Below are 27,783 nucleotides of genomic sequence, written 5' to 3' on the forward strand. Positions count from 1 at the left end.
TGTAGTTGAAAGCCACAGGCTTAGAGTTTATACAACATTGGCAGCCGTTAGGGGCCTTCTGGATTTTCTATTGCTTCTTTTTTTCTGCTTCAGCCCTAATTTATTTTTAATTGGGATTACTTTATATATATATATATATATATATATATATATATATACATAATATGTATGTATGTATGTATGTGTGTGTAATATAATAATATATAATATAATAATTATATTATAATAATATAGTAATATAATATAAATTAGTACAGACGAAAAGTTTGGACACACCTTCTCATTCAAAGAGTTTTCTTTATTTTCATGACTCTGAAAGTTGTAGATTCACATTGAAGGCATCAAAACATTAATTAACACATGTGAAATGAAATACTTAACAAAAAAGTGTGAAACAACTGAACATATGTTTTATATTCTAGGTTCTTCAAAGTAGAAACCCTTTTGCTTTGATCACTGCTTTGCACACTCTTGGCATTCTCTTGATGAGCTTCAAGAGGTAGTCACCGGAATAGGTTTTCACTTCACAGGTGTGCCCTGTCAGGTTTAATAAGTGAGATTTCTTGCCTTTATAAATGGAGTTGGGACCATCAGTTGTGTTGTGCAGAAGTCTGGTGGATACACAGCTGATAGTCCTACTGAATATATAATTTGTATTAGAAAAAAGCAGCTAAGGAAAGAAAAACGAGTGGCCATCATTACATTAAGAAATGAAGGTCAGTCAGTTTGAAAAATTGGGAAAACTTTGAAAGTGTCCCCAAGTGCAGTGGCAAAAACCATCAAACGCTACAAAGAAACTGGCTCACATGAGGACCGCCCCAGGAAAGGAAGACCAAGAGTCACCTCTGCTGCGGAGGATAAGTTTATCCGAGTCACCAGCAATCGCAGGTTAACAGCAGCTCACATTAGAGACCAGGTCAATGCCACACAGAGTTCTAGCAGCAGACACATCTCTAGAACAACTGTTAAGAGGAGACTTTGTGCAGCAGGCCTTCATGGTAAAATAGCTGCTAGGAAACCACTGCTAAGGACAGGCAACAAGCAGAAGAGACTTGTTTGGGCTAAAGAACACAAGGAATGGACATTAGACCAAATTTGAGATCTTTGGATCCAACCACTGTGTCTTTGTGCGACACAGAAAAGGTGAACGGATGGACTCTACATGCCTGGTTCCCACCGTGAGGCATGGTGGAGGAGGTGTGATGGTGTGGGGGTGCTTTGCTGGTGACACTGTTGGGGATTTTTTCAAAATTGAAGGCATACTGAACCAGCATGGCTACTACAGCATCTTGCAGCGGCATGCTATTGCATCGAGTTTGCGTTTAGTTGGACCATCATTTATTTTTCAACAGGACAATGACCCCAAACACACCTTCAGGCTGTGTAAAGGCTTTTTGACTAAGCAGCAGAGTGATGGGGTGCTACGCCAGATCACCTGGTCTCTACAGTCACCAGACCTGAACCCAATCAAGATGGTTTGGGGTGAGCTGGACCGCAGAGTGAAGGCAAAAGGACCAACAAGTGCTAAGCATCTCTGGGAACTCCTTCAAGACTGTTGGAAGACCATTTCCGGTGACTACCTCTTGAAGTTCATCAAGATAATGCCAAGAGTGTGCAAAGCAGTAATCAAAGCAAAAGCTGGCTACTTTGAAGAACCTAGAATGTAAGACCATATTTTCAGTTGTTTCACACCTTTTTTTAAGTATTTAATTCCACATCCGTTGCTAGCCATAGCTAATAGAAGTCTGAGAAATAAAACTGTTTCCTGCAACGGTTACCATAATTCCTCAAGGTGGCGGATAGCAATGGATGCCGTTCAACGCAAGTGTGAAAGCGCCCTAATGTGTTAGAGTAAATTTCATGCCACATAACGCTTTGCATGTGTGTTAGGTTCACCTCATCTCTGACCTGTTAACTAACATTGCTATGCATTTCTGGTTTAAACCAAAAATAGTCTTCTCCTCCACATTGTAGACTTGTTCAAACCTTACACTGACATGAGATTATAACAGACTTCAGTGGGACGTTTGGTAATTTTTATATCTGCAATCACTGCCATTTTGCTAAACTGCGATCAAACATGTTCTCTGAATATATAAATAACAGGGTAATAGTGGAATTGGGAGCCACTGCTTCTTCAGATATTAGAAACCCTCTCTAGATGCTTCTGTTCGTTAAAGTCTTCCAAGATATATTCTAAACTTTTTACAATAATGAGGTTCTCATTAATTTTAGATGTGTTTCTTGTTTTTTTCCTTGCTTATATTAAATACCTATCTTCTGTATTGGGAAAAAGATAAAGAAACTCTGCGCAGCAATAAAACTTTACCTTTTATTGTAAACTATTGAATAGGCTCCATAGGGTATGTACAGTTCACACAAGAGAAGTAGTGGGCCTACGCGCTTTTACCTTTTATGCTTAGTACCATAAGTCCTTTAAATATTGACAATAAAACTCCATTTATTATAATGAAGAATTTCTTTATCCCTTTACTTGTATCTCTGGAGCTAATTTGGCCGGTCTGTGCAAAGCCTCCTGCTATGTACCAGGTTTGGTGAGCTGGCACTCCCCCTGTTTTCACTTATAACAATACAGAACATATGTACTGTAACCAGTGGCACTGTTATATAGCTCTCTGGAATTGTCTATTATTAATAATAGTAATCACTTTAGCGAGACATATTTCATGCCATTTCCTTCTCAATAATGATTCTTAGGCATTTTTGTACAAGGACCTCAAACATGCTCTTTTATGCTGTTCTTGGACCAAGTAGCTGTTAGTGGTATACAATGTTGGAAGACAATGAAGTTACAGATAAGATTGTCTACTAACAAGCAAAAATATTGAATCTTCTGAAGAAAAATACAAAAAAAAGTGTTTTTCTAGAGCCTCCCTAAGTTCTAGGAACCATTGTGCAAATATTTTAGTGGAAACATCTGAACAATGCTAAATGAGGAAAGTCGCCAAAGAAAAGAGGCCAAATCACTCCCTCTGCGTTTAGATTGCCAACTTCTCTAATTGTGTTTTCTAAACAAGTAGGCACATGATTTCTCCTGGCCTCAACCTGTGATCTTTTTTGTGAATTGGCATCGGTCAGGAAGTCAAGCAAGGACACAGGAGAACAATCTGTTCCTCTCTGGCCAGCCATTGTGAAATTTCTTCTTCTTTGTATTTTAAGACCCAAAAAAAAAAACATGTTATCATTTCTTCACAATGTACAAGACCCACAATGAAGTGTAAAGTTTTTATATGTCATATATAAATAATTATTTTAGTTCTCCTTTAACTGCGCCTATGTCGGAGAACATTCTGAATGTCTTCAATATTGTTCAGTTCTGATTGTCTCATTGCTCTGCCACTCACAACCATTGTTTTTGTGAAGAAACATTTAGAGAATACAATTCTTTTTAAATAATTTAAAATCGTGATGAGAATAGAACCGAGATAATAAAGGAATGTGAAGAGGTTAAGAAGTAGGAGTAGACTATATCCATCGTGATTCCCTTACCTTTTTTTTTTGCCTTGTCACTAATTCTGCACATACTGTACTTTTCGGTTTATAAGACGCACCGGATTGTTAGATGCACCCCAAATTTAGAGACAAAAAATGGCATCCATCTTACAATCCAGTGTTTTCTTACCTGGAGGAGGAATGGCAGCGGTGGTGGAGCGGGGTCACAGGAGGCAGTGGCGGTGATGGAGCAGGTGGATGGTGTGGGCGGCGGGTGTCCCAGATGCTGTACTGTAGGCAATTTCCAGAAACTGTCGGTGTTGCGGGCTTCAAGAAATGGCACCCGGAGTCAGCATGTGTGCAGATCGGCTCAATGACAAGCCAAGATCTCATCTCCACAAGCGCCACCTCCGAGTGCCATTTTCCTTAAGTCCACAGCTAGCAGATCAATCGGCCGGAGGCGGTGCGTGCACAGATGAGATATTGAGCCGATAGCTCCATCTGTGCACGCACTGCCCCCGTGCGCCATTTTTTTTAACCCGTGCATCGCTGACATTTTCAGGATGCCTCTGCCTCACCACCCCCTGCACAGGCCCCAGAGCAACGCCTGCCTCCTGCGACTCCTCTTCACCACCTCCCGGTAATGTGCATTCGGATTATAAGACACACCGCTTGATTTCCTCCCAATTTTAGGGGAGGAAAAGTTTGTCTTATAATCCAAACTGTTGAACAAAACCTCAGTACTGAACTATAGAAGCAGGATTTGGGGAATTTCTACTTGATTGTAACGTATTTAGGACTTTAATTATAATTGAATGTGATTTTATTGTAACTCTTGAGCCATATAGTTTCTTCGTTCTGTGTTTTACTGTACTTAGCTGGCTGAAGGATGTGCTGTGTGTCGGTGAGCTTGTTTTACAGTAAAGTTTGTAGCTTCTATTATTATTAGGAGCACAAAGACCATAACAGATTAAGGGCAGAATCAATCAAAAATTAAGAATGAATTCTGTCCATAAAGCAACTCCATATCAACAATGGAAATCAGGAGAAAAGCAAGGAGTATACATTGCTCAAGAACATTAAGGCTATGTGCCCACACTGCGGAAAATGCGCGGATTTTGCCGCGGATTTCTCGCGGAAAAGCCGCGGATTTTCCGAAAATCTGCAGCAGCGGCACTTCCAAGCCATTTCAATGGCATTTTGGAAATGCTGTGTCCATGCTGCGGATTTTTCCGCGGCGGATTTGCCGCGGATTTTGATCCGGAAAAATCTGCAGCATGTCAATTATTGTTGCGGATTTTGATCCGGATTTTGGCTTCAGAATTGGGGGGAAAAAAAAAAAATCCGCATCAAAATCCGCTGCAAATCCGCGGCAAAAAAAAGGTGCGGATTTGCCGCGAAAGTCGCGGATTTTCATGCAGAAAAATCCGCAGCAACATTTTACCGTGGACACATAGCCTACATCTCTATTAAGTGTAAGGGTATGTGCGCACGTTGCTTTTTACCTGCTTTTTTGCTGCTTTTTTGCTGCTTTTTCTTCTGCGCTGTTTAATGCCAAAATGGATGTGTTCTTCTATTCAAGCAAAGTCTATGGGAATTTGGGTTTCTTGTTCACACTATGTTGTTCAAAATGCTGCCTTTTTGTGGCAGAACTTTGGTCAAAAACTCAGCTTTTCAAAGAAGCAACATGTCAATTGTTTTTGCCATTTGGGTTTTGCACTGCAAAGCTGAGTTTTTGACCAAAGTTCTGCCACAAAAAGGCAGCATTTTGAACAACATAGTGTGAACAAGAAACCCAAATTCCCATAGACTTTGCTTGAATAGAAGAACACATCCATTTTGGCATTAAACAGCGCAGAAGAAAAAGCAGCAAAAAAGCAGGTAAAAAGCAGGTAAAAAGCAACGTGCGCACATACCCTAATACGCATACATGGAAAGCACCATGAGGAGAGGCAGCAGAAAAAAGTGTCGGACCTAATGCAGTACAGTCTAATCAGTATAGCTATAGAGATGATTAACACTGGTTACAAAAACTGATTCATGTAAAAAAAAAAAAAAAAAAAGGGGGGGGTATAATGACAAAGGGAGGCATGGCATAAAATAGATAACAGTAGCACTATATCATAATCAAATAGTAAGCTCAAACAAATAGTCATATATAATAACGTGTATATAAGGATATACAAGAGATATGATTGACAAAATAAAGTGCATAATGCTTAGTTCCATAGCAAAATAGAATTGCATGAAAACATGTCCTTTTAGAGGGAAATGCTAATGCAGATAAACTGCTGGTCGTACCCATCTGAAAAGAAGTCTGGCACAGAGAGTCTATCACTAAAAGGAGAAAGTCCCTCAGAGCATGAAGTCTTTGACATACGTTTCACAATATTAGGGAATTTTAATTTTCATCAGGGGGAAGTGAGGGTGCACATGTCTACCGGTCTTTAAATACAGCGCTTATACCGCTCACCTGTCCATTGTCAGTGACATCAGTTAATGTGTCGCATAAATTCCTCATGGTCACGCAACCCAGGTCCACCAACAAGCTGTCTCAGCAATTTCTCATTAGTGTGGGGACGCATCTTCATAACTCCCGGGAATGCACAGACGCTGTAAATACCATGGGGCTAAACTGGGAAAGTGTGCAGAGGATGCATGCGCACAGTGACACAGTAAAGGGCAGTAGTACAACAAGGGCTGTGCAGGGAAGGACAAAAGAAATATAACAATATTAAAAAAATAGTGATCCAGTAGGCATAATCATAGTGAACGTCCTCCTGCAGTGTAAAGAATATTTGGTGATGGTAAAGTAATCTAGAATAGAGTTTTCATATAAATCCTGATTTGAAATAGATATTCCAAAGGACCGGAATAGTGTCTGCAGTTCTTATCAAATGCAAAGACATTAAATCATACAAGATATCCAACTGAAGAGAGGAAGACAAATTGAACAGGACACCAATTAAAAACAGAAAAAATGTTTCAGGGAATGTCCAAAAGAAAACTGAAGGAAGGCATTTTTTGCGGGTCTGGATATTTGGAAACAAAAATGTTGCTGTTGAGAAAATGGCTTCATATTCTTTTTAAAGGGAACCTGTCAGGTCCCATATACATTCTGAGCTATAAGCAGGGTGTTCTGTAGCCTAATACGTCCTCCCTACCCATCCCTTTCTTGTAATATTGTGGAATATGAAAGTAATAAGCTTAACATCTGTTGTGGGTAAAATGTTTGAAGGGTTTTTAAGGGATACTATTATGGAATGTCTTAATGTTAATAATTGTTTAATTCCATATCAACATGGATTTATGAAGGATCGCTCCTGTCAAACTAACCTGATCAGCTTCTATGAGGATGTAAGCTCTCACATGGACCGAGGAGAATCATTGGATGTCATTTATCTCGACTTCGGTAAAGCATTTGACACTGTCCCACATAAAAGACTGCTAAGTAAAATGAGAAAGCTTGGGCTCGGGGAAAATGTGTGTAGATGGGTAGGTAGCTGGCTTAGTGGTAGAAAACAAAGAGTGGTTATTAATGGCGCATACTCAGATTGGGCCAGGGTTACTAGTGGGGTGCCACAGGGGTCTGTATTGGGACCCCTACTATTTAATATATTTATTAATGATCTGGTGGATGGTATACAGAGTAAAATATCAGTATTTGCAGATGATACAAAACTATGTAAGGTAGTTAACACAAAGGAGGACAGTTTGCAACTACAGATGGATTTGAGTAAATTGGAGAATTGGGCTGAAAAATGGCAAATGAGGTTTAACACAGATAAGTGTAAGGTTATGCACATGGGAAGGAGAAACAGATGCTACGATTACTTACTAAATGGGAAACCGCTGGGGAAATCAGACATGGAAAAAGACTTAGGCATCCTAGTCAATAAGAATCTAAATTGGAGTGCCCAGTGTCAGGCAGCAGCCACCAAAGCAAATAGGGTGATGGGATGCATTAGAAGAGGTCTGGGGGCACGAGATGAAAACATCATTCTCCCGTCAGACCACACTTGGAGTATTGTGTGCAATTTTGGGCACCGGTGCTCAAGAAAGACATTACTGAACTTGAAAGGGTTCAGAGGTGGGCTACTAAAATAATAAATGGAGTGGGTGCATTACAATACACGGAAAGGTTATCAAAATTAGGTCTATTTACTCTATAAAAGAGAAGACTTAGGGGAGACCTAATTAATATGTACAAATATATCAGAGGGCCATATAGAGATCTCTCCCATGATCTGTTTGTACCAAAGACTTTGACGAGAACAAGGGGGCAGTCTCTTCGATTGGAGGAAAGAAAATTCCTACATCAGCATAGAAGAGGGTTCTTCACGGTAAGAGCAGTGAGGCTCTGGAACTCTCTTCCTGAGGAAGTGGTGATGGCCAACTCACTGAATGAATTTAAGAGAGGAATGGATGCTTTTCTTGATAGCAAAAGTATAGAAGGTTATAAATAGCATAATCTTACAGGTAGATAGAGCGACCAAGATTATTAGAGGAATGGGTGGGCTGCAACACCAAGACAGGTTATTAAACTTGGGGTTATTTAGTTTGGAAAAACAAAGGCTTAGGGGGATCTAATCACAATGTATAAACATATGAGGGGACACTACAGAGACCTTTCCAAAGATCTCTTTACACCTAGGCCTGTGACTAGAACACGGGAGCATCCGCTACGTCTCGAGGAAAGAAGGTTTAATCATAACCACAGACGAGGATTCTTTACTGTACGAGCAGTGAGACTATGGAACTCTCTGCCGCATGGTGTTGTAATGAGTGATTCACTACTAACATTTAAGCAGAGCCTGGATGCCTTTCTTGAAAAATATAATATTACCAGTTATGTATATTAGATTTTATGACAGGGTGTTGATCCAGGGAACTAGTCTGATTGCTGTATGTGGAGCCAGGAAGGAATTTTTTTCCCCATTGGAGCTTATTTGACACATTGGGTTTTTTTTGCCTTCCTCTGGATCAACATGTTAGGCTACGGGTTGAACTAGATGGACTTAGAGTCTCCCTTCAACCTTAAAAACTATGAAACTATGAATAAAAAACGTTTTATTACTTACATATTCCCTATGTAAATGAGCAGGGTCTCTAGCCCCATGGGCGTCACATCGTATCGGGGGAATATGCATGCTTTCCATGGTATCACGCCCCTGTGGGCGTGATACCATGGATTTACATGTGCAACGTCACAATCAGCTACTTCAGATCCCGCGTGTGCGCGCTTACCATTCCTGCAGTCGTCATCAGGGTGCTTGCTTCTCTGCTTCAGATGTGCTCTGTGCAGGAGTCTTCTGCGCATGCACAGAGCGCGTCTGAAGCAGAGAAGCAGCCACCCTGATGACTGCTGCAGGAATGGTAAGTCAGCACGCGCGGGATCTGAAGACGCTGATGGTGACGTGTCACATGTAAATCCATGGTATCATGCCCACAGGGGCATGATACCACGGAATACATGCAAAGGCCCACAGTGACGACAGTGATGTGACGCCCATGGGGATAGAGACCCTGCTCATTTACATAGGGAATATGTAAGTAATAAAACGTTTTTTATTACTTTCATATTCCACAATATGACAAGAAAGGGATGGGTGAGGAGGAAGTATTCCGCTACAGAACACCCTGATTATAGCTCAGAATGCATATGGGACCTGACAGGTTCCCTTTAAACAAGTTGTGAAGAAATTTCTAGGTAATAACAAAAATCCAAAATGTAAGTGCATCTTGAAGAACATGCAGAACCGTTTCAAAGCCTTGGGGGTTGTCTGATGAATTTGAAGTTATGTTTTTTACATTTCCATTTGGACAACTTTCTTGAAAACCTTTTGGTACCAATAAAGTTGCAGCATATATATAATTATAGTATCGCTTTCATCTTTGGCTACAATAAAGATTTTTCTTGTTCATCTCACTTGTATGTAATTCACGCTCGTTTTGTGCAAAATCCATACTTGATGGTTAAAAATAGGTGTTTTTATAGAAACCGTAAGAATAAGTCATTGGATTTGAAAAAAAAATCAGAAACCCAAATTTTGTATACCTGTGTAATTTTAAACCAAAAAAGTTATGCATTTAAGTAAAAAAAAATGCCCCCGTATCTTATACATTAGGAAAAAATAAGTAAAGAAATTGTTGATTATTAAAATTTTGATTGTATGATCTAAGTTTTGAAACTTGTCATGTTAAGGCCTTGTTCAAACAGTGATTTTTATGACACTCAAAATACAATCCAATTATCAGTGTTTGGTCTTAAGTCTTTTCAGTTTTTACCATCAGTGATTTTCTTATGAGGAAAAAAGGAAATTTCAAATATTCTCTTAAAGTGAACCTCTCAGGTCCCATATGCCTTCTAACCAAGCAGCAGTGACGTGTGGGCTAAAAATCCCTGCCTAACCATCCCCGTCTAATAATATTACGTTTTCCCTATGCTAAGAAGTGCAGGAACTATTCGCAAAGGCGTTGCTTCGCCCCAAATGGGCTGTCCTCTTTCCGATTTCCATAACCCGACGTCACTGCCAGTTCATGGAAATCTTGCTCATGCGCTCATCCCATTCCCGTCTTCAGACGCACTCTACGCAGGATCGGAAGCGCAGGAGACTCCGGATGATGCGCAGTGGCCTTGTGAAGCCAACAAATGTACACCCGGTTACGTATGCCAAGTGACTCTGTGGGAAAGAGGCGCGCGCATGTGCAAGACCATGAGCCGGCAGTGACATCGGCTCATGGAAATCATGGTATCGCGCCCACAGGGGAGTGATACCACGAAAAGAGGGCAGACTAGTTGGGGCAAATGCCCTTGCGACTAGTCCCAGCACTTATTGGCATATGAAAAAAGTTGTAAACCTTTTCTTATACTACACAATATTATTAGGCAGGGGTTTTTAGCCCACACATGTCCTGGCTGCTAGGTTAGAAGGCATATGGGACCAGATGGGTTCACTTTAACCACTAAAATGTTAAAACTGGACAGCACACAGATGACAATGTGTGGTGCCAGTGATTTTTCTCGGACCCATATACATGTCTCCGTTTTTGCAAAAAAAATAAAAAAACAGACGTATGAAAAGCTACATAGACTATAATAGATACGGATTCTGTCTTTAAATTACACAAATTGAATATGTGCGTGATTCATAGACTTCTGAATAAGTCCTGAACATGATGCTCTTTCTCTGGGCTGCAAAAGAGGTGAGCTACAAAAAGATTCACTATAACTTGTAATTTATTGGTTTACGTTTCTGCTTATTCTGGGATGATGAGTCACAATCCTTTCCTGTTTGTGGGCACTTAGAGATACCAGGCACTAACGTAAAACCAATCATTTCTAAGATAAACTTTAAATATACTCAATAACTGCTAAAAAAAAATTTTTCTAATTTACATGGTTTTGATAATAAGATTTGGATTCTGTTTTTTAGGTTCTGACAGCGGTTTTATCACTGTTTGTATTTGAAATGACCTTGAATGTTCCTTTGGCTCTATGGTAAGGAAACCACATTTTCTAGCAATTTTAAAATGGTTACAAAAAACAACGAAAAAAAAAAAGAAAAAACACGACTTTCTTTTGAACAAAGAAGGACCTACCAGACTGTAGACAATCTATCATAAAGTTGCACTCTGGAACAGCATGTCAATTCTTAAGGCCGCTTTACACACTGCGATATCGGTACTGATGTCGCCATCGTGCGTACCCGCCCCCACCTGTTGTGTGACACGGGCAAATTGCTGCCCTTGTCGCACAACATCGCCTGGACCCGTCACACTACTTACCTTCCCTGCGACGTCGCTGTGACCGGCGAACCGCCTCCTTTCTAAGGGGGCGGTTCGTTCAGCGTCACAGCAACGTCACTGCAGCGTCACTGAACCGCCGCCCAATAGAAGCGGAGGGGCGGAGATGAGCGGAACGAACATCCCGCCCACCTCCTTCCTTCCGCATTGTGACCGGGAGGCAGGTAAGGAGAGCTTCCTCGTTCCTGCGGTGTCACACTGAGCGATGTGTGCTGCCACAGGAACGAGAAACAACTTCGTCACTGCTGCAGTAACGATATTTGAGAATGGGCCCCCATGTCGCCGATGAGCGATTTTGCACGTTTTTGCGACGATGCAAAATCGCTCACGGGTGTCACATGCAATGGCATCGCTACAGCGGCCGGATGTGCGTCACAAAATCCGTGACCCCAACGAGATCGCTGTAGCAATCTCGTAGCGTGTAAAGCCCGTTTTAGGGGTACTTTGCACGTTGCGACATCGCTACTGCGATATCGTCTGGGTCAAATTGAAAGTGAAGCACATCCGGCGCCGGTAACTACGTTGCAACGTGTAAAGCCTAGGAGAGAAGATGAACAAGCGTGAAACAGTCAAAAATCGGTGATCTGTGTCATGTCGGTCATTTCCATAATGTCGCTGCAGCGACAGGTACGATGTTGTTCCTCGTTCCTGCGGCAGCACACATCGCTGTGTATGAAGCCGCAGGAGCGAGGAACATCACCATACCTGCGTCCCGCCTGCAATGAGGAAGTAAGGAGGTGGGCGGGTTGTTACGTCCTGCTCATCTCCGCCCCTCCGCTTCTATTGGCCGCCTGCCGTATGACGTCGTTGTGACTCCGCACGACCCGCCCCCTTAGTAAGGAGGCGGGTCGCCGGCCAGAGCAACGTTGCAGGGCAGGTAAGTGCGTGTGAAGCTGCCGTAGTGATAATGTTCGCTACGGCAGCTATCACAAGATATCGCATGTGCGACGGGGGCGGGGACTATCGTGCTCGGCATCGCTACAATCGGCTAGCGATGTCGCAGCCTGCAAAGTACAACCTTACTGTGGATTGCACTCTTTGAAATGCTTAGGGTAACATCTGGATTTTGTTGTGGATCTATGACAAAATCAGCAAAACATTTTTTTTTTTTGTTTTTCCGTACTATGTGGAGCTATCCTAATGACTATATTCATAGCTTAAGAAAATTGTAGTTAAAGTTTTTTTTTTTTTTGTAAATTTTCCATAAGTCCAAAACATCCACATGGATTTTTTTTGTGTTTATGCTATAATTTTGTAAAATAACATAAAACATTTTTCAGCACGATTTTACAGTTTCATGTTACCTCAAGAAGTAGAGAATTTAATATGGATTTTTACAGTGTTCCTGTGGCCTATTGACATTTCCTGGGAAAATATGCAGATTTAGCTAATCTGAGTGGGGTGGGACTGCTGGTCAATGTAGACACAGAAAAATTCCATAAAGTTTAGATGAGATTTTCAAAATCTATTTTTCTCAACTGGTACTGTATTATGCTGATGATTGTTGGATGCCCATATATGCCCAGTATGCACTCACCCATACAATTAGTGGCCTTTGCTCTTGGTTACCGAATGTGGGCAGCAGACACACTTGTGACAGAACCGTTATTTCCTCCAACTTCAGCTATCCTGCACTGTGACCTACATGTACTGCATCATTATATCAAACTAGTGATGGGCAGACCCGCAGATACCCAGGATCGGCAGGTCCAACTGAGATTGAAAAAAAACAAAACCCAGTTTGGGCCCGTAATTGATCCCAAATATTTGGCCAGGCGCCGGTCCCTATATATAAGTCTATGGGGACCCGAACCAGGATCTTTAAAATCATAGTAGAAAGAATAGGGGGATTGGAGCAAGCACTTTATACTTACTGGTCTCTACACAGCTCTAACGCTACTTTCAGGTCCGTTCACTCTTCTGGTGCCACTCATTAGCTTCATGCATATGCACTACTTCTCCGCCCACTAGCAGTCCCTGCGTCTCTGGTTGGAGTGAGACACACCCCTAACGCTCTGTGAGATTCAGGTAGAGAATGAGCTGCAGTGATGTTATTTGCAGTCCCAGCTGGAGTTTCCCACGGTCCTCCACCTGTGATTGCAGGTAACTTGATCATGAGGCTAGTGTGCGGACCCTGAAGCAATATACAGCCGCGTGCAGAACGGTAATAATAATAATAATAATCTTTATTTCTATAGCGCCAACATATTCCGCAACGCTTTACAATTTAGGAGGATCATATACAAACAAGTAACTGTTATAGAAAATACAATAATTTGAGGGAAAAAAAGAGAACCCTGCTCGTGAGAGCTTACAATCTACAATGAGCTGGGGGGGACAAGGTACAAGTGCTTATTTACAATGGCAATCCAGCCATCTCACGGAAATGGGGGATAGATAATGGCTGCCTGGACCAGTTGGCCAGAACCTTGAGATGCATTTGGGTGCCATGGAGTGTGACGTGGGGTTATGTTCTCAGAAGGCGTGGCGGAACTATGTGAATTTAGAATAAAGTATAAGACAAAAGTATAAAGTATAAGTAAGTATAAAGCGCTTGCCTCATTCTTATTTTCTTTTCCTTTATTTTTCTTCTTTTTTATTATTTTATACCTGGGTGCCGGATCTGGCTCATTACCCAGAGTTCCATGAGAACCTCAGGGCCGGTGGCTGGGTTCTTTTGAATCCAACGAGGTATAAAACGTAGAAACTTTTATTCAATCATTTTAAAATTTCAGTGATTCCATAAAAACGTCATGGCTTGACGCGTTTTGGACAGTAAAAGGTATGAGTAAGTCCTTAATCATAAGCATATAAGATATAATAATAATAATTATAAGTTGCTTATGATTAAGGACTTACTCATACCTATTACTGTCCGAAACGCGTCAAGCCATGACGTTTTTCTGGAATCATTGAAATTTTAAAATGATTGAATAAAAGTTTCTATGTTTTATACCTCCTTGGATATATTTTTCTACCCTGGTATCGGTGCTGAGTCCCTACCTCCTTCTCTCCTACGCTTCTACGGACCTGCCTGTCTGGTGGACTACGTGCACCCCGTCCAAACGTGGAGTGCACATATACGGGTGAGCTGATTTTTTTTCTTTTTTCTTTTGAATCCGCATTGTTCAGGACTTTTTACAGTCCAGGTCTGCCTATCACTAATCAACACATGACATCCAGAGTGCTACATCTGTCTGGAGAGCTAAAGAAGTTACCTGTTGTCCCTAGTCTGCATTGCTGAGCAGTGGAGCTGTATATTAAGGATGCATTATACCAATTAGTAGGACCACCTACAGTATAATCAAAATCATTATACAAATACTTTTTTCTCTGATTTTCCTAAATTGTCAATGCAAATAAGTCCGTGTAATGTTCAAATCATCGACCGTTAGAGTATAAATCAAACTGTATTGGACAAATCTTCCAATGATGAGAGTATTTTTTCAAAAACTAAAAAAGCTCAAAATGCACTTTTCCAAATTATTATGCACATCAGATTTTCCAATCATTTTTTAGGTTATAAGGAACAGACAATGTTAATTTGCTGAATTTGCTGCATTAAGAAGTCACATTTGCTGAAATCAAAAGCTTTTCCAATCAAAAACATCCTAACAGGCCAAGTTACCTGTGTGCATAGGACCTCTTCTTTGATATCACCTTCACAATACTTTCATCCACATGACTCAGAGGTATTTTTCATAGTATGAGATGGTGCATTGTCGTGAATGAAGATGATTTTGCTACCTATGGAACGGTTCTACTTTTTGTAGTAGCTTTAAGGAAAGTGGTCAGGCAGAAAATCTATATATTTTGCCAATGTCATTTTCACAACTTCAGGGACCATAATGGGGCCTATCAGCTATTTCCCCATTATTTCAGCCCAAAACATGACTTCACCACCTCCTTGCTGATGTTGAAGCCTTGTTGGGATGTGATGGCCATCCACTAACTATCCAATACTCCATACATCTGGACCATCCAGCACTGCACGGGACTTATCGGTAAAAAAGGCTTTTTTAAAAGTAATCATCATATATGTCTGTGCTCACTGCAACAGTTTCTGCTTGTTTACGCTGTTGAGAGGTGGCCAAACAGTAGGTTTATGCATAACTGCAAGCCTCTGGGGATCCTACCCCTTGAGATTCTCAGGACACCAGAGGCACCAACAGCTTCAAATACATGTTTGTTGCTTTGTAATGGTATTTTAGCAGCTGCTCTCTTAATCCTAAGAATGTGTTTGGTTCATCCAGATAAAGACATAATAAAGAAGGTTTCTACCAATCTGTGCTGTGTATCAGACACAAGTATCCTCACAGTGCGATAATGACATTTTAAGTTTTCATGAAATATCTAATGTTTCCATCCACACCTTGCCAGGCATTGCAATACTTAATGCTGTTTGGCAGCAGAGAGATCCTTTTTCTTTCCCATATGGTTTGAAACTTGTAGCCTGCTTAATAATGTGGAACGTATTTCTTAATAATCTGGAATGTCCTTCTTAAGTAGGTTTCCTTTAATTAGGCTCACCTGGCAAACTAGTAATCACAGGTGTTTGAGATTGATTTTAGTGATCCAAAAAGAGTCCGGAGACCCAATACCATCCATGAGTTTATTTTTTTTTTGTTCAACTTTTTATTTTTCGAAGAGAGTTTTTTTTTTTTTTTTTTACATGGTATACAATAAATGAAAATATACATTTACATACGTAAAAGAAACATTTCACAGGTATGTGTACAATTAAGCTGTATCAAAAACATACTAAAAGTCTATTGAAGGGCGAGCAGGATTCGGTCATCAGATAAATCCGGAGAAGGGTGAGACTAGAGCCAGGCCTAAAAGGACCCGGTGGAGTCTTCGCACAGCTCCTCAAGTTTTAGTATAAGGGGAGTACGTGTTGTCTTAAGGCCTTTTTCGTCCTCAAATTTGGTAGGTGTCCCCAAGTCATCCCAATTAGACCATGTCGCTACAAACCCATCCATGGTACTATGGAGCTGGGCTGTCAGTTTTTCCATATTTCTAACATCTTTTATTCGAGCATACAGATCAGAGACAAACGGAGGGGCCGCCCTCTTCCAGAATAGTGAGACCAAGCATTTGGCCGCTGTGAGGACATGAAGTAGGAGTTTTAAAGGGGTGGTTCACCCATTTTTTTTATTTTCTGTAGGAGTTATACTTACCTTTCTAGGCGTCTTCTCCATTGGCTTGTGTTTCCAGTTCTGGCACTGAGCGGCGCTATCCTGCACGCTCAGTGCCGGTCACATGACCCCCTGGAGCTGTGGCCGCCGGCATCCTCTGACGTCCCGGCATTTCCGGGCTCTCAAACAAGACGGGTATGTCACAGGATGCCGGCGCCACTCAGATTGAGTGACAGGGCTGTGGGCGGTGACTACTGCACGTCACAGCTCAGCATCGAGGGGAGGATCCAGCCGGAAGCGTCCTGCAGATGGAGAGGAACGGGGCGCCAGTGTGCAGTACAGGGGGGGGTTCTTCAGCTGAATCCCCCCCTGCACGTAAGTATGTGATCACACTGTCCACCCGCCCGCTCTGCTGCGATGTCAGGAGAGCGGCCGGTGTCGGGCAGTGTGATCATCTGCTCCTCCCAGCAGCAAGACACTGACAGGCATGTCACCGCTGTGCTCTGCCATCTGTCCTGCTGCATGGGACCAACTGTCTGCACTCTGTCACCTGCACCACAAGTCACAGAGTGGAGACAGTTGGTGACAGAGCACCTCTGCCCCCCCCCTCTTCTTTCCCCACTCTCTTCACCCCCCCTCTCTCTCTTCTCCCCCCCTCTCTCCCCCCCCCCTCTCTCTTCCCCCCCCCTCTCTCTTCTCCCCCCCTCTCTCTTCTCCCCCCCTCGCTCTCTTCTCCCCCCCTCGCTCTCTTCTCCCCCCCTCGCTCTCTTCTCCCCCCCTTGCTCTCTTCTCCCCCCCTCGCTCTCTTCTCCCCCCCTCTCTTCTCCCCCCTCTCTCTCTTCTCCCCCTCTCTCTCTCTTCTCCCCCCTCTCTCTCTCTTCTCCCCCCTCTCTCTCTCTTCTCCCCCCTCTCTCTCTCTTCTCCCCCCTCTCTCTCTTCTCGCCCCCTCTCTCTCTTCTCGCCCCCTCTCTCTCTTCTCGCCCCCTCTCTCTCTTCTCGCCCCCTCTCTCTCTTCTGCCCCCCTCACTCTCTTCTCCCCCCTCTCTCTTCTCCCCCCCTCTCTCTTCTCCCCCCCTCTCTCTTCTCCCCCCCTCGCTCTTCTCCCCCCTCTCTCTTCTCCCCCCTCTCTCTTCTCCCCCCTCTCTCTTCTCCCCCCTCTCTCTTCTCCCCCCTCTCTCTTCTCCCCCCTCTCTCTTCTCCCCCTCGCTCTCTTCTCCCCCCTCGCTCTCTTCTCCCCCCTCGCTCTCTTCTCCCCCCCTCGCTCTCTTCTCCCCCCCTCGCTCTCTTCTCCCCCCCTCGCTCTCTTCTCCCCCCCTCGCTCTCTTCTCCCCCCCTCGCTCTCTTCTCCCCCCCTCGCTCTCTTCTCCCCCCCTCGCTCTCTTCTCCCCCCCTCGCTCTCTTCTCCCCCCCTCGCTCTCTTCTCCCCCCTCGCTCTCTTCTCCCCCTCGCTCTCTTCTCCCCCCTCGCTCTCTTCTCCCCCCCGCTCTCTTCTCCCCCCCTCGCTCTCTCTTCTCCCCACCTCTCTCTCTTCTCCCCCCCTCTCTCTCTCTTCTCCCCCTCTCTCTCTCTTCTCCCCCCTCTCTCTCTCTTCTCCCCCCTCTCTCTCTCTTCTCGCCCTCTCTCTCTTCTCGCCCTCTCTCTCTTCTCGCCCTCTCTCTCTTCTCGCCCCCTCTCTCTCTTCTCCCCCCTCTCTCTCTTCTCCCCCCCTCTCTCTCTTCTCCCCCCCTCTCTCTTCTCCCCCCCTTGCTCTCTTCTCCCCCCCTTGCTCTCTTCTCCCCCCCTCGCTCTCTTCTCCCCCCCTCGCTCTCTTCTCCCCCCCTCGCTCTCTTCTCCCCCCTCGCTCTCTTCTCGCCCCCTCGCTCTCTTCTCGCCCCCCTCGCTCTCTTCTCGCCCCCCTCGCTCTCTTCTCGCCCCCTCGCTCTCTTCTCGCCCCCTCGCTCTCTTCTCGCCCCCTCGCTCTCTTCTCACCCCCCTCGCTCTCTTCTCACCCCCTCGCTCTCTTCTCCCCCCTCGCTCTCTTCTCCCCCCCTCGCTCTCTTCTCCCCCCCGCTCGCTCTCTTTTCCTCGCTCTCTTTTGGCATGGTCAGTACAGAAATCTCTCCATCGTGTAGGGGTGAGAGGGAGTAATAAACATGTAGTCCCTACTGTGTCTGTGTATTTATTTCTAATAAAGTATTTTTCTCTGTGTGATTTTTTTTTTTTTAAAAAACCCTTTGTTGGAGATTCTTAATGGCCAGGTTAAACTTGGCCTGACATTAAGAATCTCGGGCTTTATACCAGCTGGTAAAACATAGCTGGTATTAACCCCTTATTACCCAGCGTGCCACCTGCCACCAGGGCCACTGGAAGAGTTGGATACAGCACCTGAAGATGGCGCTTCTATGAAAGCGCCATTTTCTGGGGTGGCTGCGGACTGCAATTCGCAGTGGGGGTGCCCAGAAAGCTTGGGCACCCTTCACTGTGGATTCCAATCCCCAGCTGCCTAGTTGTACCCGGCTGGACACTAAAATTAGGCGAAGCTCACGTAATTTTTTTTTTAAATTATTTCATGAAATTCATGAAATAATTAAAAAAAAGGGCTTCTCTATATTTTTGGTTCACAGCCGGGTACAACTAGGCAGCTGGGGGTTGGGGGCAGCCCGTAGCTTCCTGCTGTACCTGGCTAGCATACAAAAATATGGCGAAGCCCACGTCATTTTCTTAAAAACGTTTTCATGGAAAAACCTTTATAAAAAAAAATGCTTCCCTGCATTTCTATTGCCAGTGAAAGTAACACCAAGCAGCGGGGGCTAGCAGCCAGTAGCTGTTTTGGTTACCCTTAGCAATAGAAAATGCAGCGGGAGCCCACAAACAATGTGATTTTTTTTGTTTTTTTATTTTTAATGAATTTTTTTTAAAAAAAATCGGCATGGGCTTCGCCCATCGAGCACCGGAGCATTTTACTTCTCATTCATCCCAAGTAATCAGATGACTCCAGTGTCGGCCGATTACTTGTTCTGTGACCCCCTGCATCCATCGCAGCGTGTACGGGCTGAGGTCAGCGGAGTGGAGACAGTGACATGCTCTGCTCTGACACATAGTGTGCTGCATGTCACTATCTTTCTCCACTCTGGCACTTGTTGTGCAGGTGACCGGATGCTGCATGTCACTATCTTTCTCCACTCTGGCACTTGTTGTGCAGGTGACCGGATGCTACATGTCACTAACTGTCTCCACTATGGGACTTGTTGTGCAGGTGAGAGTGTATACAGTTGGTACTATGCAGCAGAAATCACAGAGTGGGGCAGTTAGTGACATGTATCATCCGGTCACCTGCACAACAAGTCCCAGAGTGGATACAGTGACATGCAGCACACTATGTGTCAGGGCACAGCATGTCACCAACTTGCTCTGTTCTGTCACCTGCGGTGCTGCATGTCACGTTTTTGCTGCGATTTGGTGCGTTTTTTGCTGCGTTTTTGCTCACTGCGTTTTTAATCAGTGCACAATGCCATTAAAGATTGTTGATGAAAAAAAAAAAAAAGGTGTGATGTCATTTCCTTATTCAAAATGTTCATTGTATGCAGGAGAGCAGACAGCAGCTGCAGAACTACAAGGCTCAGCATCCTCCATTCACTAGTGTATGCAGGAGAGCAGACAGCAGCTGCAGAACTACAAGGCTCAGCATCCTCCATTCACTAGTGTATGCAGGAGAGCAGACAGCAGCTGCAGAACTACAAGGCTCAGCATCCTCCATCCAGGACTGTATGCAGTTTTTTACCCAAAAAGAAAAAAAAATGACATAGGCTTCGCCATATTTTTGTATGCTAGCCGGGTACAGCAGGCAGGTACGGGCTGCCCCCAACCCCCAGCTGCCTATTTTTACCCGGCTGGGAACCAAATATATAGAGAAGCCCTTTTTTTTTTTAATTATTTCATGAATTTCATGAAATAATTTAAAAAAAAAATGACGTGAGCTTCGCCTAATTTTGGTGTCCAGCCGGGTACAACTAGGCAGCTGGGGATTGGAATCCACAGTGAAGGGTGCCCAAGCTTTCTGGGCACCCCCACTGCGAATTGCAGTCCGCAGCCACCCCAGAAAATGGCGCTTTCATAGAAGCGCCATCTTCTGGCGCTGTATCCAACTCTTCCAGCTGCCCTGAAGCCGGGTGGCTAGCTGGGTAATAATGGAGTTAGGGCTAGCTGTATATTATCAGCTAGCCCTAAGACTATTGGTGTCACGCCAATATTAGACATGGCCACCATGAATTTCTAGTAATGATAAAAAAAAAAAAAAAACCCACAACACACAGAAAAATATTTTTATTAGAAATAAAACACAACACAATTAGTGACTCCATCTTTATTGAAATAAACCCCCCTCCGCAGTAATCCTGGGTTAGGGTCCCGCGCCGTCCAATCCGGATCCAATATCATCTGATCGGTTTGCTGGAAGGCAAAGCGATCAGATGATGTGTCAGGATCAAGTGCCAGAATCCCATCACACATCAGCTGATTGTATAAAAGCCGGTTATACAATCAGCTGATGCATCAGTGCAAAAAAAAAAAAAAAATAGAGCTGCCGGTAATCAGCTGATGAAGTCCCCTGACGGCAGGATCAGCTGATAGCCGGCCGGGCGCGAAAAAGCTGGCGAGACTACGATCAGCTGATGCGTCAGGTGACTGCATCAGGTGATCCACCGCCAGGTCCTGCAAGCTTCGTACGTGCCCCGGGGAGACTGCACACAGCCGGAGCGGCGGGACCGAGACAGGGGCTGGAAGCAGGCATGGCACCCGGACCATGCAGACAGGTGAGTATGACATACACACACACATACACATTCACTCACACACTGTATATATACGCACACACACTGTATATACACACACACTGTATATACACATACACTGTATATACGCGCACACACTTTCTTCCCCTGGCTGTGTAGAGCTGCTGCTGTCTGTGTGATTTCTCTGAGTGCACATCCACTGGGAAGAGGCAGGGAGGAGGGTTTGGGTGGGAGCAGAGTGGGTGTATTAGACACAATGGGTGTGTTAGATAAGCCAGACACCGCCCTAGAGCCACAAAGAATTCTGGGACTTGTAGGAACTGAACACAGGAAGTCAGAGGAGAGATTAACCCCATCAGAGCTGGAGCCAGCAATGACCGTGTGCTGCTAGTGCACAATGAAAGGTAATTTTGCGGAAAAAACATAATAGATGTGTTGAGGGGCACATATTAGCAAGATTTATCAGAAAAAAAAAAATCAGTTTTGGTAACTGGACTTCTTCTTTAAATCCGGCTTGCTTAGGGACGACGGGAGGGCATTTAGCAAAAACACCACCCGGTCTCTGGACACACTTCTACCAACCAATCTGCCCATCAGTAGCTCTACCTCCTCCCAGAAACCCTCGATAGCCGGGCATGTCCAGAAAATATGGTATAGAGATGCACCTCCAAGGCCGCACCTCCAACATACATCCGGGTAATTACGATTAAACTTGTGTAAAAGCTCTGGTGTGTGGTACCATGTCATAAGGATTTTAACTTGATTCTCCTTGTAGAGAGTGCTAATCGAGGGCCGGAATGTCCTAGCCCATATCACTGACCAGAGTGCATCCGATAGAGGGCGTCCTATCCAACCCTCCCACCTCCTCATGTACGTGTGTTTCACTGTATCCAAATGATCCCCAGTGATCAGTATGTCGTAAATGGCTGAAATTAATCCCCTGGTCGAAGTTCGACCAGAGCATAGGGTCTCGAACGTGGTTGGGTGACGCACGTCCGCTAGTCCCATACTGTCTGTAAAGAAATGTGTTATTTGTTGGTACGAGAAATACAGGTGAAAGGGCAGGTTGTATTGGTATCGTAGGTCTGAAAATGGTTTTACTTTTAGAGTCACTGGGTTAACTATATCTCGGAAACAGTAAAGGGCCACCTTTGCCCACAGCTCTGTCACCCACGGACTCATACCCTGCGTCAGATGTGGCGTAAACAGGAAAGGGGTCAACAGAGATGACTGTGAGAACAGCTGGTATTTCATTCTACACTGCCTCCATATCTCTCTTGTAAATGCCATTGGGCCTAGGAGGTCTTTAGAGGGAGTGTCACTAGGGCGGCCCCAGATTAGTGAGCTTGGATGGTAGGGTGCCATCCATAGCTTCTCTATCTTCGTCCACTTGTTGTAGGCCGGTAGGGTTGTCCATGAGGCCAGGCTACGTAAATGCGAGGCGTAGTAGTAAAGTTTAAGATTCGGGCATGACAGACCCCCTTTGTAAGAGGTGTACACAGAATAGAGTCTGGAATACGGTGTCTTCCCTAGTGCCAGATAAATTGCAGTAATGTTGACTGGACTTTTTTCAGGACCCCCAGGGGAACCCGCACCGGGAGTGTTTCAAATAAATATAGGAATTTAGAGATGACCGACATTTTGATTGTGGCGATTCTGCCCAAGAACGAGATCTGTAGAGATGACCATTTTTTAAGGCTATTTTCTACTTCACGTATCAGGGGTGGGAAGTTTGCCTGGTATAATGCCTTATAGTTGGGGGTTATTCTAACTCCTAAATATCGCAGGGAGTCCGATCTCCAAGAATACTTAAAATTTTGCTTAAGGGACTGTAATTTGGCCTCTGGGATGTTAAGAGGTAAGACCTCTGTTTTATCAGAATTAAGTTTGTATCCCGAAAGTGTGGCGTATTGGGTTAGCACTGCATGTAGATTTGGTAGAGAGATGGTGGGGTTAGTCAGGGACAGTAGGACAAGGCCACCTTAAAAGACCTCTCCCGAACCTTGACCCCCATAATGTCCGGATTAAGTCGGATCTGTGCCGCCAGTGGCTCAATACTAAGAGCATATAGGAGAGGGGACAATGGGCAGCCCTGCCTGGTTCCATTTTGGATAGGCAGGGATTCTGAATGAGCGTGTGGGAGGGGAATGATCGCCACCGGGAAAGAGTACAGACCCCTCAATGCAGAGACTAATGGCCCCGACAAGCCAAAGTGACCCAACACTGAAAACATGAAGGACCAGTCCAGCCTGTCGAAAGCCTTCTTCGCATCCAATCCCAGAAGAAGTGCTTCCACTCCCTCCCTGTTCACCACCTCCACCAGATCCAAGATCCTTTAGGTGTTGTTCCCCGCCTGTCAGAATCGGACAAACCCTACTTGGTCCTTATAGACCAGGTATGGGAGCCAATGATTTAAACATTCTGCCAGCAATTTGGTGAATATTTTAAGATCAGAATTTGGGAGGCTAATAGGTCGGTCGCTCGCGCAGTCCATAGGGTCCCTACCTGTTTTGGGAATAATAGTTATGTAAGAATGTAATAATTAATTTGGAATGTCCTCCCCTGTCATAAAGAGTTTGAATAAATGAGTCAGATGGGGAGACAGTTCCCCTATAAAAGTTTTAGAATATAGGTACGTAAACCCATCTGGGCCTTGGGCTTTATGGTTTGGAAGGTCCCCAATGATCTGGTGGATCTCGTCTGGCAATATTTCTCAGTTAAGGTTATCCAGAGCCTCCTGGGACAGTTTTGGGAGGTGACAGTCAGTCAGGTAGTCGTTTACTATTTTTGTTCTGTCCGGGTGGGACATTGGTAGTGTCGGGGGGGATGGAGTACAGCAGGGGTGGGGAACCTTTTTTCTGTCGGGGGCCATTTGGAAATTTCTACCAACCTTCGGGGGCCGCACAAAATTATCAATGTTTAAATGACCCTGCTATATTGGGTGAAGCAATTAATTAACTGGGGGCATGGGGCTGGGGGCACAGACACCACACGCGGGGCTGGGGGCACAGACACCACACGCGGGGCTGGGGGCACAGACACCACACGCGGGGCTGGGGGCACAGACACCACACGCGGGGCTGGGGGCACAGACACCACACGCGGGGCTGGGGGCACAGACACCACACGCGGGGCTGGGGGCACAGACACCACAGGAGGGGCTGGGGGCACAGACATCACTGTAGGGAGGCACAGACATCACTGTGGGGAGGCACAGACATCACTGGGGGGAGGCACAGACATCACTGGGGGGGAGGCACAGACATCACTGGGGGGGAGGCACAGACATCACTGGGGGGGGCTGCACACAGGACTGGGGGGGGCTGCACACAGGACTGGGGGGGCTGCACACAGGACTGGGGGGGCTGCACACAGGACTGGGGGGTGCACACAGGACTGAGGGTGTGCACACAGGACTTGGGGGGTGCACACAGGACTGGGGGGTGCACACAGGACTGGGTGATGGGCTGCACATAGGATTGTGTGGGGGTGCACACAGGGCATTGGGGGGCTGCACACAGGACTGGGGGAGGGGTGCACACAGGATTGGGGGGTGCAAACAGGACTACTGGGTGATGGGCTGCACACAGGACATTGGGGGGCTGCACACAGGACTGGGGGAGGGGTGCACACAGGACATTGGGGGGCACACTGCGCTGAGAGTTTCATGCACCTCTGGGGGAGAAGGTTTACAGAACTGGTGTGGGGAGGCACAATGCATTGGGCAGGGTACATAGCAGCAGAGGGTCGGCGCTGGACTCACAGCAGCATTGCATTCACATCACCGGAGTGCAGGAGCCGGACACACTGCATCAGAAGGAGAAGGCAGGCACTCATCTCCGGAGGGCAGGGGGCGGACACACAAGGCTGGAAGCTGTGAGACTGCTGTGGACCCGCCCACAATTGGCACTGGCCGACGGGAGAACACATTGCAGCACAAACAGCAATGTGTGGATTTAAAGGGCCGGCGGCAGCAAGACCGCGGTGACAGCACCAGCACTGCCTCCCCCGGTAATCTGCCCGGGGGCCACATAAAAGGTCATGGCGGGCCGCAGGTTCCCCACCCCTGGAGTACAGGGACGTGTAATATGCATGAAAGAGTTGGGCAATTTTTGTGGGGTCATAATGAGGAGTGCCTAAAGTGTCCTTTATGGCACAAGGGGCAGAATTCACAGTTTGGTCCTTAAGCCTTCTAGCCAACATCGTGTGCGGCTTATTACCGTATTCATAATATTTCTGGCGAGAGTAGCGTAAGAACTTCTCTATCTTCCCATGTGAAATTTCTTTTAATTTAGTTCTCAGGTCTATTACCCTTTTCAGGCGGGACTTGGTGGGATGGGCGTGGAGTAGTGCCTCTGCTGAGCGGAGGTCTGTCTCACATTGGCGGTAAAGTTGCCGTGAGTCTTTTTTAAGCTTGGACGAAAGGGCTATGCACTCCCCCCTGATAACTGCTTTGTGGGCCTCCCATATCGTCGGGAACGATGGAGAGGACTGGGAGTTCTCCACAAAATAATTCTGTATAGCCTTACGGAGTGATTCCCGGGAGGTGATATTGGTCAGCAGGGATTCATTTAGTCTCCAATGGGTTCTTTTTGGGGGTAATTCGTTAGGTTAAGGTGTATTGTCAAAGGGGCATGGTCCGACCACGTGATGCTGCCTATTTGTGCTTGTTGGAGTGTTCTGAGTATGAGGACGTTGCCAAAGAAATAATCTATTCGACTACGCAAATTTATGGGGGTGTGAAAAGAAGGTGAATTGCCTTGCCGTTGGATTATCAATTCTCCACAAGTCAAATAGTTGGTGCGTATGAATCAGATTGCGGAAGCCAGTAGACAGATGGGATGTTCTATGTGAGCCTACAGGGTGTAAAGGTGCAAGCATTCTATCCGCCCTTTCTGAAAACACCATATTAAAGTCTCCCCCTATGATTTGTAAGGCCTCACGATCCGACGGGAGGCGTGATAGGACCGAGGAAACGAATCTAGTTTGATTAGAATTTTTGGCATAGAGGTTACCCAAGACTAGCTGTATCCCATTCAGGGTACCCTGGACTATGAGGAAGCGACTTAAGGGATCCGCTTCACACCCAGTTACTTGAATTGGACAAGTGCGTGAAATCAGTATAGCTACCCCAGCCTTCTTTTTCGTATTTGTGGCCGAAAAGGATTGGGGAAACCAATGGCGGGCAAAGTTGAAGGAGTTTTTTTCTGTGAAGTGTGTCTCTTGCAGAAACACCACTTTCGCCATTGATTTTCGCATCTCCTGTAGGACCAGCCTCCTCTTTATATCTGAATTCAGCCCCTTGACATTAAGACTCATTAACTTAGCCATCTCAAGACGTCAACATATGCTAGTAGAAGGGCTAGCGCCCGGCACCGCCCTTTTGTATGTATGGCAAAAGTAGTCCCCAAGCCCTTCTGGGACAAAGCATTAAGACTTTGGTGGATTGCATACCTGTGAATATAAACAGGACATAGAAAAACAAACCAAAACATAACTATTTTCTACTGAAGAATGAAAACTTTTCAACTGTATACTATGATAAGTGCATGACAGTCAACTGTAACAGTCCACTATCCCAGCGCCAGAGTCGACTTATGTTCACTCAAATTAGAAGTTATCACACTAGTTATAACCTGCACCATAAGACCAAAGTGCGAATAAATTGGTATGACTCTGTCGATGGGGTGGGTGACGAAACTCCACAAACCAGACTCACGGGGTCCAAACCCCCCCCCCCCCCACCCCCCAGGATTCTGGAAAGAAAAGAAAATCCCAAGGAAATAAAAGACAATATAAATGAGACCAGTAACCACTGATAAGATCACAGGGTAGCCATAAATTCATGAGAGGATATGATCATGTAGGACCGTCTTCCCTCGCACTCCTGGATCGCCGCTTACGCGATGTGGTGGCTGGCTGCCAGGCCTGGGAAAGCTGCGGTATCTGCTGAGGTAAAGTCCAGTCCGGCAAGCCCAGAGCGGGGAGATCAAATACCCGACAGAAAGACTCCAGGTCTGCCGGGGTCCGAAGACTGGCTGACGTCTCTCCTCGCCGTGCAGAAAGGCTAAACGGAAACCCCCATCTATAAAGGATGTTATTAGCCCTCAGGAACGACAGCAGTGGGCGAAGGACCCTTCACTGCTGTAATGTAATCCATGAGAGGTCCTGCAATAGTTGAATCCTGGTGCCTCGGTACATCAATTGTTTTGGCGGTCGTGCCTTAAACATTATTTCCTCTTTAAGTTGGAAATCGATGATATGACAGATAATGTCTCTAGGGTTCCCCTTTAGATTTTTGGGGTGCAGGGCCCTGTGCGCTCTATCCATGGGGATTGGGTTGTCAGGAGGGCGCTGAAGGAGTGAGTTGAAAATAGTCTGCAGAATTGCTGTAACATCTTCCTTCGTTTGGGCCTCAGGGACGCCTCTGACCCTTATATTATGGCGCCTACCTCTATTGTCTAGATCTTCTATATGGTGTTGTAGCTCTCTTATAACTTCAGTTTGAGAGGAGGCTTGGGACTGTAGGTGATGGATAGTGGTTCTAGCTTCATTATGTTCATTCTCCAGCTGATTTACTCTGTTAGAGATGGAAGCAACATCCTGACGAACCGCCG

The 27,783-nt window shown here is 45.3% G+C and overlaps 1 protein-coding gene across 4 annotated transcripts in view; it reads left to right on the top strand.

Annotated features, from left to right (window-relative positions):
* SLC35D4 (solute carrier family 35 member D4) overlaps nucleotides 1-27,783 on the top strand; it is a 221,031-nt gene that overhangs the window by 161,208 nt on the left and 32,040 nt on the right. For 2 of the 4 annotated variants that reach the window (XM_075314452.1, XM_075353352.1), the window contains one exon: nucleotides 10,890-10,954. The exons of 1 other annotated variant lie outside the window; for it this stretch is intronic. In XM_075314452.1, coding sequence (XP_075170567.1) covers nucleotides 10,890-10,954 — 65 coding nt within the window. Of the gene's footprint in view, nucleotides 1-10,889; nucleotides 10,955-14,778; nucleotides 14,952-27,783 lie in introns of all 4 variants that reach the window. One more of the 4 variants, XR_012724292.1, reaches the window with a different exon arrangement.

This window comes from Anomaloglossus baeobatrachus, chromosome 6 (genome assembly GCF_048569485.1).
Source record: "Anomaloglossus baeobatrachus isolate aAnoBae1 chromosome 6, aAnoBae1.hap1, whole genome shotgun sequence".
NCBI classification, from domain to species: domain Eukaryota; kingdom Metazoa; phylum Chordata; class Amphibia; order Anura; family Aromobatidae; genus Anomaloglossus; species Anomaloglossus baeobatrachus.